The 12733-nt window shown below is 44.7% G+C and overlaps 1 protein-coding gene across 1 annotated transcript in view; it reads left to right on the plus strand.

The window, feature by feature from the left end:
- The window catches only part of CCDC28A (coiled-coil domain containing 28A), a 158552-nt gene that overhangs the window by 58099 nt on the left and 87720 nt on the right, over positions 1–12733 (plus strand). Inside the window, exon 3 of the mRNA XM_086927538.1 lies at positions 11598–11758. Within this exon, the coding sequence (XP_086783664.1) occupies positions 11598–11758 (161 nt within the window). The remainder of the gene's footprint in view (positions 1–11597; positions 11759–12733) is intronic.

Raw genomic sequence — 12733 nt, forward strand, 5'->3', positions numbered from 1 at the left:
CTATGGTGCCTTGTTTTTCTATGGCCTCCAGCTCCTCTTCAACCTTCTGCCTCAGATGGAATGCGATTCGCCTGTGCCTCAACGCCACCGGCTGCACAGATGGATCAATGTGCAGGGACACTTCTTTTCCTTTCAAACACCCAATTCCTTTGAACACTTCGCCAAACTCCTCCATGATGGTATCCAACTCCTCTTCCAATACTGCCATGGCAAACGATATCAGTTTCAATTCTTCGGCTGATTGCCCGCTCAACAGCATGCCACTGCCTTCTTTCGTAAACAAAACAGGTGATGGACCGAATGTGGATCAATGTCACACATTCACCCCAGTCCAAAGATCTGGGCCCAAATCCATCGTTTTTTTGCACTCCACACCACCCTGGGTTAGACAATGGCAATATGCAAATCAGCTCTGATCCTGTGCCCCATGGGAACAGTCCAGTCCGAACTACAAAAGCCATGTCCTTCCCAGAACGGAATCAAGCATCCGAGGACCGGACCGGTTTCGAGGTAACACCTCTCATCAGCCCGGCTAGCTTGACTCCAGTGGTGTGGAGTGCCTGGGACCCACGTCTGAGCATCCCCAGCGCACTTATGGCGGTATTTGCAAACAAAACAGGTGATGGACCGAATGTGGATCAATGTCACACATTCACCCCAGTCCAAAGATCTGGGCCCAAATCCATCTTTTATTTGCACTCCACACCACCCTGGGTTAGACAATGGCAATATGCAAATCAGCTCTGATCCTGTGCCCCATGGGAACAGTCCAGTCCGAACTACAAACTACAAATTTCCCAGGCACTGCCTTCTTTCGTGACGTATATGGTGGTGCCTATCTTCATCTCTCCGTGCTCCACGTCGGTCTTGAAACATCCGATAAGTGGGATGGGCGTCTTTTGGCCATACGCGAATACTCTGATCTTCGCTTCTCGCAGCGGAGGCTTTGTGCGTAGCTGGTTGTAGACGTTGGCGGCCATAAGCTCGATGGACGCCCTTGTATCAATAGTCGCTTTTACCTCCTGTTGATGGATCATGATGCGACATTTCGGCAGGCGGCCCTTCTTCCTTTGTTGCTGGTTGATTGTGAACACATAGTGTACCGGGTACTCGTCGGTGTCCTCGTCCATGTCCTCGCTATCCGGCTCTTCTCGCACTGCTTGTGCAGCCTCCTTCTTGGCTCTGGTGGAGGTGGACCTGCATACTGCTGCGAAATGGTTCAGCCACCCGCACGCGCTGCATTTCTTCCCTCTTGCTGGGCAATCTTGCATGCGGTGAGGCTGGCCTCCGCAGTACCCGCATTCCTTTTTCTTGGTGTCCGGTTGTCTCCTTCCTCCGGTTTGCCTCGCTTTGGGCCTCACCACGTTCACCTTCTCTGCCACGTGGGCTTGTTCCGTTTTGATGGAGCGGTGCAGGGCTGCCTCCATGTGTGATGCCCTTGCCAGCGACAGTTCTTTCGAACGGCCTAATGTGAGGATGTCCGCCAGCGGTTTACCGTCTTCTTGGAGGATGGCGACTCAAAGTTTGGAGGAGTAGCACCCTTGGATGATCTGTCCTCGGATCTCCTCCTGCTCGTCACAGAATCCACACGTGCTGGCTAGCTCCTTCAGTCGGCCATGGAACGCATCTAGGGACTCTTCGGCCTCCTACTTACCTTGACGAAAGATGAATTTTTCGTAGTCTCTGTTTGCCATGGGCTCGAAGTGGGCATTTAGAGCGGTCCGTAGGGTGTGGTATGTCTTCCGAGTGGCTTCCACGATGGTCTTGTATATTCGGTGGATATCCTTGCCACCCAGATGGAGGAATAGGGCCATGCACCTTTCCCTGGATATCCCTGCCCCCTCAAAATATATTTGGAGGCGATCGGTCCAATCCCTCCAGGTCGGGGCTAGGGACGACGGGGAACCATCGACGACGAACGGCTCAAGGGATGGGATCGACGCCATTTTGGCACGTGCGACGCGTGCTGCGTAGGCTGTGTACCGTCCCTCTACCTCCTTGGCAGTTTAGTCGAGGGGCGACGCCCTTTGTTCTTTCACTGGGCACTGTTCTTGTCCTTTTGTCCCCTGCGGGGGCGGTCAGACCGAGATTACCAGCCCAGGCATGGGGTCTTGGCACTGCAATCCGGCATGGGCTTTCCACCTGGCCCAGGAAGTCATTGGGGAGCGCTGTTCTGCCCTTTTTCAGCCGGTGGGCCTGTGTGGGGTAATGGTGTCTGGGCCTCGAGGGGGAAGATCATACCTCCGACCCCCAATACAGCAACAGCAGGCACAGTTGGGCCTTCCCGGGAGGCTCTGTACACGATGGATGCACTGTCAGGCTTCCGAAGGTCAGGCACAGAAATGGGCAGACATCCCTGCTAGGGGTTTCAAATCAACACCCTCGTCGCCAGTGTGGCGTTGCTAATTGCGCCATGCAGTTAATTAGCGCGCTAGTAATCACAGGAGCCGGCAGATAAGTTTTACACGCGGCTCTGACTGTTTCGCTGAGGCCACGCCCTTTTATTTATACTCGCGAACGTCTGACGTCACGTGCCAGCGTTCGCTCGTCCCGATCGCGTTGGTAGGCTGGAACGCCACCTCGCGCGTAGGAACACTACAGAGGGGAGCGGTGGGGGCGGTCCGCCCCAGGCGGCACTATTTTTGGGGCGGCGGCCGCGGGCACTGCTGGCTCATTGCGGCGGCCTTTATCATTTATTTGGGGACACTCATGACACTAATTACAGTAGTGTCAATGTCCCCTCATTACACTCATTACAGTAGTGTCAGTGTCCACAAATAAATGATAAAGGCCGCCACAACGGGCCACCAGTCCCACCAGCGCGCGGCCTCGTTTTAAATGCAAGTGCACCACCACCTGCAGGTTGCAACTGCTGCCTGCAGCAGCGTGCAGCACAGGTACGCACACACGCACACACGCCAGCCATCCCACCACCATCACCTAGCATAGCCCCATGACGTACCCGCTCTGGGCCGGTGAAGTTCAGATTATCGGTGAAAGGAAGCAGCGCCGGAGTTTAGTACTGAAAGGAAAAGCGGTTGAGAATCCCTCTGCATGCAGTAAGTAGGAAGATTGTTGCACACATGTGGACTTTTTCTCCGCTCGGTGGGCCCCACTCTTTAAAAGTATGGGACGCAGGCGGGGGGCACGGGAGGACGCCCCCACAGGCCCGTGTTTGTTAACGTGGTTTGGGGAAAATAACCACTGCAGCTCAATTAACAAAGAGCTCTCCACTCAGGGAGCGATCTGTTTTGGACAGGTTCTTTATTAAAAATGATTTGCCAATATCCGGTAATTTATTGTGCATGTTATGCTGTGAAAGTCGGGAGTTTCTGGGCATTGTATCGGGCAGAATTGTGGGTCATGCCGCAGCAAAACAAATGACAAAACCACGGGACATCTTTCTTATGAAAAATTGCTGATTACCAAAAAGTAACTCGTTTAAATGCACTGAGTTTAGCATTAGGGGTGAACTGTATGAATAAGAATGCTACTCTTTTGCCTGCTTTATATTGTATTCAGCTGTGGTCAATTCCTGCTGCAAAAGCATTTGAGAAAAGTCTCGAACACCTTCTGTCCAGTGATCAAGCCTCCAACCTTTAGTCAACATTTGAAATATTTTCCTTAGTTGTGGTATGATTACCATCAGTGCAAGCCCAATTGTTGTACCACCCTCGTGCATCACGTTTGGTGACTGGTTTTGAGATTATAATGACATCTGCAGATTGTAGTTTGGTATAAGTAGTGTGATTTTTAAAACGATGCTGAGAAGAGGGCTAAACCTGGTAAGGATGGTTCTGGCTCGTGAGCATGTGTTATGTTTGAAAATTATGCACAGTTTTTTTTATTTTGCGCAGACTCAGCCCAAGTGCTTTGGAGCCCTGTACACAAGCACCAGAGCACATTACATAAGGCCGGGTTATTATTATTTTCTTTAGTTTTGAGGCATGGGGAGATTAGATGATTTGCCCCAAATCAAAGGACATTAAGCTGACACTGGTGCTCTAAACCCGGTGCCCTAGTTCCATAGTCAGTAGCTCTGGCAGTTAAGCCACATCTCCTCGCCACTTTTTCTTACATCCTTTCCGTTAGACCCAACTAGCCCTTTTGCTTTCGTATAACCTATCTGCTCAGGTTATATGTTTTATTATACTGCCCCTTTCACTTAAAACATAGACGTTATTAGATAAATCCCTATGCAAGAGATTAAACATTCCAGCAACGTTTTAAGGCATAGGCACACTGGGCTCTGGCCCAGGGCCCCAGCCTCTCACAAGGCCTCTTGATAGAGCCAGCTCCATTGTGCAGTGAGTCTTGCTCTGATGACCTTGAATAATTCTTAAACAGATTGTTTTACATAACGTTTTATATGTGGCCAAATACCGGTCGGTAACGGCCGATTTTGGCCGTTACCGACCGGTATTTGTAGTTTCAGATGTAGGGGGCCAGAAAATTACCCATTCTGTATATTTACCGAATCGGTAAATTTACTGAATCGGTAAATTACCGAATCGGTAAATGTACAGAATCGGTAATATGGGATGTAGGTGGCACTGGAAACAGTGCCACAGGCCCTTAGGAATTCGTTATTTACCATGAAATACAATGGCATGGTAAATAATGAATTTCTGCGTACATGCACATCTGTGCATGTACACCTGTGCCATGTGGCATACATACACGCCCTCAGGGCATGTATGTGTGTCACATGGCACACAAGCCAGAATCAGGGGTGCAACAGGGTGTCAAAGTGATACCCTGTCCCCCTTGACAATTCGGTAAATTTACCAAATCGATATTTACTGATTCGGTAATTGCCATTGATTCCTATGGGCCTCAAGGGCCATAGGAATCAAGGGCAATTACCGAATCGGTAAATACCGATTCAGTAATTACTGAATCTTACCGATTCGATAATTGTTAAAGAATATTTACCTACATGGCATTTACCGATTTGTAAATACCGAATCAGTAAAATTCGGTATTTACGATTCGGTAAATGCCATTTACCTACATATGGCCCAATTTGTTTATATTTTTCAACACCATCCAACATCCTTAAACAAAGTTTCTATTAGATCAAAACAGTACCTCAAATATGAAAAATAGGTGGGGGTCAGGAAGATTATTTACAATAATATTAGTGCTCTGCTATGCTATTATAATATTGAAAAGACAGGTCACTGTCCCTGAATATTACATGTAAACACATTTAGAATTTGGACCAGTGTGTCTGTGCAGTGTCAGTGACCTGGTCAAAGAGGACATGAAAGAGGATCATAAATTGAGAGCTGTTACGAACAGGGGCCTCCAAATTACTTTTGGCACAGGGCCCCTGAAATCCTTAAGATGTCCCTGAAACATTCCTTTATGGAAGGATGCCTTTAAATTATGTAAAGGTACTAAATATTGAGTTACCCAGTTTACTACAGCTAGGTTTATCAGCAATGCTTGGAAATTGCAGAAATAGACTTTCCCCAAACCACGTTAACAAAGAGCTCTCCTAATGTATACGTTTTGCTCACTTTCTGCTTCAAGCCCCCTAGTTTATGTTGTTAAAACCAATGTCATATGAAACATTTTCTCATTTCACAGCATTAAGACAGAAAACAATACGTATAAATTAGAAGTGCTCCGCTATTTAATTGTTAACCTTTCATATGAAACCGATGATAATTATTCATGGCCTGGTGCCAGCTCATCTAGTCACACGTCAATGCACTTTTTATTTTATTGTCAACACTACATAACCTCAAGCCAAAAATTTCCTATAAAAATAAATAAGTGGACAAGTATTTCACATATATCTGAAGAGATTTTATTGTATCTGTGTGACTCTTTATTTTTTTTTAAGTTGGTCCGTTTTAATGTTAAAGTGTAAATTGCTTGTTTTAAGATTTACACACAAAAAATTAACTTTGAATGAACTGTCGTTATGTATATAGTTTGAATGTTTGAAGACAGTTTCTTCGAGCCTATTACTCTGTGATGGGAATTCAGTTTCTGGCACGTTCGGTTTGGTATCCCCCCTGCCCCTGTCTCCGAAATAAGGAATCTTGAATTATACTTTGAAGATTGCTGCAATTTTTCCCAGTAAGTTTCAAATGGCAATTTATATGCATCTTTTAACTTGGATGATACAGCACCTTTGACTAGGGTAATAATATGTTATAAATTACAGAGGCTGCATCACACGTAAATGTGAGCCTTAGAAACTTTGCAGCCTATCTCAGATTACTGAATTGTGATTTACAGACTACAGGTATTTTAAACTGCACAACCCTTATTTTGTGGAATTAGAAGAGCAGTGATTGTTTTAGCCTGTGTTGGCATCCCTCGATTAAGCTATCTGTTCATAGGCGGATCAGTAACAAACTGCTCTGCCAAATACATAAGGCACTTAACATGCCAGTTCTTTGCATCTTGTTCTCCAAAATCGGTCCTGGAGGGCCGGATCCATGCCAGATTTTTTAGATGAATACATTTATCTAGGGGAGAGAGGAGGGGAGAGGAGTTGGCCAAACGGCTAGGGCGGTCGTCTCTAATCTGGGGAATTGAGTTTGAGGCTCGTCAACGACGCTGAACATCCTGTGATTCTGGGCAAATCACGTAATCTCCCCATGCCTAACAAAAAATTAATGTGTCCTCATGTAATGCAATTGGTGCTATGTAAAGCGCTCTGATACCTGATTCGGGTCAAGTTTGCGCTATATAAAACTCCTTAAAATAATAAATAAATCTAAATGGGGATATACTCAAAATCTGACATGGATCCGGCCCTCCAACGCTAACTTGAAGAACCCTGCTTGCGCGTAGATCCCAATCCACCATGCATGCATCACCTCCTACCTTCAGTTCTGAGACGCTTAATCGGATATTTATGTTAAGGTTGACTCCTTCTGAAATTCTTTTCCTGAAATACTACATTAACAATCCAAGCATTTGAAAGTCAGACAAACCTCAATGACCTGTCTTCACTTGCATCAGTCATATCATACCTTCATCTAATCAGAATGTGCTTAGAGAAGGGGTAGTCTAGCACTTATTAGAGAATATATAAGAAAAAAAGCGTCAATGGTGGTCACCTGTACTCCTGAATATCAAATGGCATTGCAACATTAAGAGTGTGATTGCACATATCAGAACTAGGCCTGTGTTGGCAAGGTTGTGGAGCTTACTGACCCCTTTGTGCTGCGTTTAGTTCTAAGGGCACACAGTGAGTCATTCCCTGTGAATAATAAATTTGCTGTTTTTGAAAGATAAAGATTCACTGGCTTCGACACTGTTGGTTTTGGGTCCCCAGAGCACATCACGTTTATGCGCGTCCCCACTGGTTTAATGGGGGGACCATGATGTTGGTCATTTAATGTTAGCTGTAGATGATGGATCCCTGAACAGTGTCATGTATGTACATGTTTGCATTGTGCTGAGACCAGGTAATCATTCACGCAGCTCTCTGATGGATGTCACAAATGGTTTTTCTGAGTCCCCAGATAGATCATGCAGTCTGTGTGTTCTCCTTTGTACTGCCGGTCACAGGTGTATTCAACTATGTAGCCTTGGACCGTGTCATGTATGTATGCATGTAACTTGCGTGATCGAGGTAACTGTTAGAGGCGATACTACGTGTCTCTTGGACCTCTTTCAAGTTCTCGCTGTCCTTTTTCCCATCTCCTCCCACCCCCCAGGGGCGGCAATCTGAGGGATAGTCCCGGGTGCCACAAGCTCTAGCTACGCCAGGAGTTCACGGAACCCACCACCTTTTAGCCTAGTGCCAGTCCGAGTTAATGCCGAAAATACCATATCAGAATTATCGTTTGACTACATAAAGTGAGATCCAGCTATCCTTGTAGACTGGTAGCCACATTTGACACCGTCTCTTGTTCAAAATCTACCTGTAGTCTAACCATCTCCTTTTAGCAAGGAGTGACCCTTTCATACTTTTAGGTCTCCTTTTCAAAAGACCAGGTCTTATCTTTATTTAGCTTCCTGACACTCTTTATGGGTAGTAGTGACCTCCAACAACTACATCAAAGATGCTGGCGTCCCACTTTTCTCTTATTCACATGTTAATGTTAATGTTAATGTTATGGAAATTTGTATAGCGCACGGATGTCTAACCTCCCTCCGTATCTGTCCTGTTTCTGCTTGCTTTGTCAACAACTCCAAAATCATTAACCATGTAAGCCACCAACCTTAGATTGTGTACGACCCCAGTGTCCTCCACGTGTCCTTCCACAATAAGGCTGTTTAAGGATGTTTTAAAAAATAAATATGTAGGAAAATAAATTCCCTTCTTCCCTTTCCCAAAAACCAGGCAGTAAGAATAAATATTAACCTTATATTGGAGTATGTCAGTGCCCCATCTTCAAACCTCCTAGTCATCAAACAAGTCTAGATATTAATAGTCTGGCATAAATCCTAAAGATAAATGCTCCTCAGATCATGGTTAAAGATGACTTCAAAACCTGACTTTTTTAGTCCTTCACCTACCTCTGCCCAAGAGAAGCAGAAGTATACCACTATTTTCAGCTGGGCTGGACTGACCATTCTGTCTCTCTGGCATTTTCCTGGAGGGCTGCTTTCAGAACTAGATGGCCACTGCAACTCAACCATGAAAGCCATCCTCACCCAACACTCTTCACATCCTCCTGTAGTGTGGGGCTAGTTTGAACACTTTTTGATAAAGTTGATTTTGGTTTCCAGTCTGGCACAGTGGCTTTATTGAAATTCTCTGTGCCCCATTTTAAATAACTGAGCTGATGACAGATGATTCTCTGTGTATATAGAACAAGTAGCAACCTCATTCACATATAAGCCTGCCCAACACTTCTTAAACAGTGTTACTATTCAACGAAGTTCAAGGTCGATAACAAATCCTCGCAACCTGTTGCTATATATTGTAAATTGATACTTGTATAGCGCACTACTCACCCGCATGGGTCTCAAGGCGCTTGTACGAATACCGCTGTGGAACCCATCCTGGCTTTCCCTGTGAGGCGTCCACTCCTGGGCACCCCCAAGGTGGAGGCCAGGCATCCTTAGCGTTGTGGGGGCCGTTGTGGAGATTAAGCAAGCTATTGCCAAGAGTTACAGAGTGGGACTCCATGATTGGAATAGGCACCGAGGCGAGAATTATCAGGTCCGTGGAATTTTTGAGCCCAAGACCCGCCGAAGCGGGGAATTGAACCCTGGTCCCGAGCTAGACCTCTGCATCAGGGTCTGCCGCTCTAATCATTGAGCCACACTTCTCCACCTCCATATTAAGGGATACTGACTAGCACCTATGAACAGCAACCTTCGACATCTACTGGGTTTGCAGGTAATTACATTTGTAAAGTGTACAATAGAAGTATAAGATTCGTAAAACTATATGAAGGAAGATTGTAAAAGTATTCACTTGTTGTCACAGGGTTTCTTTTTCATCCTGTGTACCTTTTACTTTAGTTATATTGAATGCAGATTTGGAAAATATTTCACAAATCCCTTCGAAATTTCGCTGTAAAGAAACATTTGATTTTCTTCAGGATAGAGAGAATAGCATTCAGTGTGTAAAACAGCTTTCCATTAAGGCAGGCATAGTTGTGTTGCAGATATTTTAATATATTGCCCTCTCTTCTCTAGAACCCTTGTGTGACTAGCTCTTTACCAAAAGTCCCCTTTGACTGAATCCAGTTCTTCTTGCTCCTGCTGTGACTCTTTTAGCAGGATGTTTTTTATAAGTAACCAGTGGAACTGGTTCTCATTCTCAAGGCTCCTCTTATCATTGTTTGCCATTTAAAAGGCTCACTGTGTGGTTGGTTCCTGTTCCTAAGCCTATATTTGGCTGATTGCTGTTCCCTGTGTTCCCTGTGTGGATGGTTCCCATGTCCTAAGCTTCCATAGTAGCTTATTCTTAGTCCTTAAGCTCCATGTATCTTGTTCTCCAAGCGCCTGTGCTGTAAGTTGTCTTCCCTAGTAGATAATGTGGTTTCCTTCAATACAGGCTTCCAGGTAGTAGCTTCCTTTCATATTATGCCTGGTTCCCGTTATGCTCCCCTGACTCCCTCCGTAGCACAGTTTCCCTTAGCTTTTCCCCCCCAGAGCCAACCCAGAGATACACCACCAGAATCGGCTAGCAAAAGAAAGTGAAAAAGGATACACAAGATGGAAATCCGAGATACAGACAAAGCAAAATAAAATGCTCGTAACCAAAAATGGGGTATTAATTCACACAGGAAATAAGTCTCCTGCAATGTAACGTAAAATGCTACAGAATGCTAGATAGCTGCTACTGTGTAGTAGAATACATCACTGTGGAGCAGAATTCCAAACAATGGTAGCTGACCAAGCACAAGTCAGTACTTACAGACTAGAAATCAAAGTCGTGTGGCGCAGGCAGACCTAGAAAGCAGAACTAGACCAGATATATCAACAGTGTGACATGGGTCTTTTGGAAGACAGGTTACACGTCCTTATGCATAGATATGCACAAATCGGGACCGGCTCCTTTTGGAAATTCACCAGCAGGATAACTGTCCTCCCTCTTAAAGTTGAGCACAACATTAACATGCTGCTGGGGGAAATTCCCATAGCAGACAAAAGACAGCAGATAATTAGTAGTTCTAGGATGCCAACCTGGAGATAGATACCACTTGTGTAGTCCCTTTGAATCTGCAGTAGCTTCAGTAACTCTTGTAAACTCATAGGTCATGGTAATAAAGAGTTAATATACTGTGTAGACGGAACTGCTGGAGTAGCTGCACTATAGCCTACCTACAAATCACTGCTAAGACCACACTTATCTTGGGAGCTGCACACACAATCTGAGGTGATAAAGGTGGCACGGTCAGTGCTGAAAAGGAATTACACCGTGGCTGCCATCTTACTTTTTCATCGATGTTCCTCTCTGTACGGACAAATCTAATGAAGCGGGAGGGCATGTGCCAGAGATGGGCACGTAACATGTGATGTAACCTCTGTAATGTTGCTGTTCGCCATACATTTAATTTTCCCTGACTGTATACCTCATTCCCTATTAGGTTTATTCACCACTGACATGTTTATTTTATGTACAAATCTTAATACAGATACATTTTAGATTTCGAAAGTGGGCTTGATTTGCTCAGAAATCATTTGAGATACCCAACAAGCTGATCATTTGTTGGTGGGGAGACTTGGAGACACTACCATGAAAGTATCTGAAAGAGTTTGGTTGTGATTCTATGTCTTACAATTATATGCTGCACTTTCATGTTTACACATATATCCAGTTACCTGAAAAGTACTAGAATAATGCAGTTAGTGAATATCACTTTAATGAGGCAGGAAATAAGTTACCTTTAGATCCATTGAGACTACTACTTGGATACATGAGATAGACAAATGAGTGACTGTTTTCTATAAAAATGTATACATTCGATAACAATTTTGTTACAGGATAAAATGGTATTATATAATATGTTTAGAAGTGTTGTAATATGTGATCAGATTCAGGCTTTTCCACAAATTCTTTCGCGTGGATTTCATTTTTTTTACTATTGTATTTACCTACAAATTTGTAAAATGAGAATGGCTGAGGTCTTCTTTTATTTCTTTTTACTTTTTCTTACAATCAGAGGACTAAAAGAGAGAGCACGATCTCAGGCGGAGCCTAAAGGGGGCCCGTCTTCTGCAATCCAGCATTCCTTTCTTACCGATGTGTCTGATGTTCAAGAGATGGAGAAGGGACTCCTGAGCCTCCTGAACGACTTCCACTCGGGGAAGCTGCAGGCCTTTGGTAAAATATTTCTTTCCCATTTCTCTGTTTGATTCATACAGACCAGGAGCACATATATTCTGGAATGTAAATGCTAATAGAGCCTACAAGTTGCATCTCTGTTGCATAACCCACATCATGCACTTGCATAGCTCCCTCTCTTAATCCACTTTTCAGTATTGATTAAATATTTGAGAAACACGGAGTCAGGTGTCCATTCTGCAGCTGTATTGACCATTTATAGTAGAAGGTAAAACCTTTAGTGAGTAAAACAAATAATATGAAACAACCAGCACTAAACATATATATTTATATAAGGACAAGAGAAGCTTGTCTGAGATTAAACTACAAGCTAAATTATATATTTGTAGCCTGTGCTGGCTGCAGATACACGTGCTATGCATACTCTTACCATCTAGTGTTGAACCTGGAGTCTGCAAGTTTTTTTTCCGCTAGGAAGTTTTATAATCGGCATAGTGCGTAATTTCTCCTCCCTCACGAAGTATTGCGTATGTTTCTCCACCATCGGGCTCAGACGAACTGCGTCAGATCTCTGAAGAATTTGACTCCCACGTAGCCAACGGTCAAGATAAGACGCAACCTGATATCCAGTAGATTACACCTAAAGGATCCTAGGCACTGGGGACCGTTTATCCCGCACACATTACACACACAAACTCATCGAGAATGACTGACTATGGGTGATGGAGACATAGAAGGACCTCTTCCGACTGTGCCCTTGATGTGAGTCCAAATACGCACACTCTGACACACAAGGAGTGTGTGATTTGTGCCCATCTCTGGAGCACAAAGTCAGATGAGTGCATGGCGTGCACATTGTTCAAAAGCAAAACTACACTTCAGGCTCTTACAGATCAGTGCCTGGTACACACCATGGAACTTGCCGCAGAGGCAGAGTTCTCGGATGACAGCGACATGAAAAGCGAAGCAAGTGCTCCGGTAGGTGGTGGGGTGGTCATCGGCAGCCCCACTACG

The sequence above is a fragment of the Lissotriton vulgaris genome, chromosome 6 (assembly GCF_964263255.1).
Source record: "Lissotriton vulgaris chromosome 6, aLisVul1.2, whole genome shotgun sequence".
NCBI classification, from domain to species: domain Eukaryota; kingdom Metazoa; phylum Chordata; class Amphibia; order Caudata; family Salamandridae; genus Lissotriton; species Lissotriton vulgaris.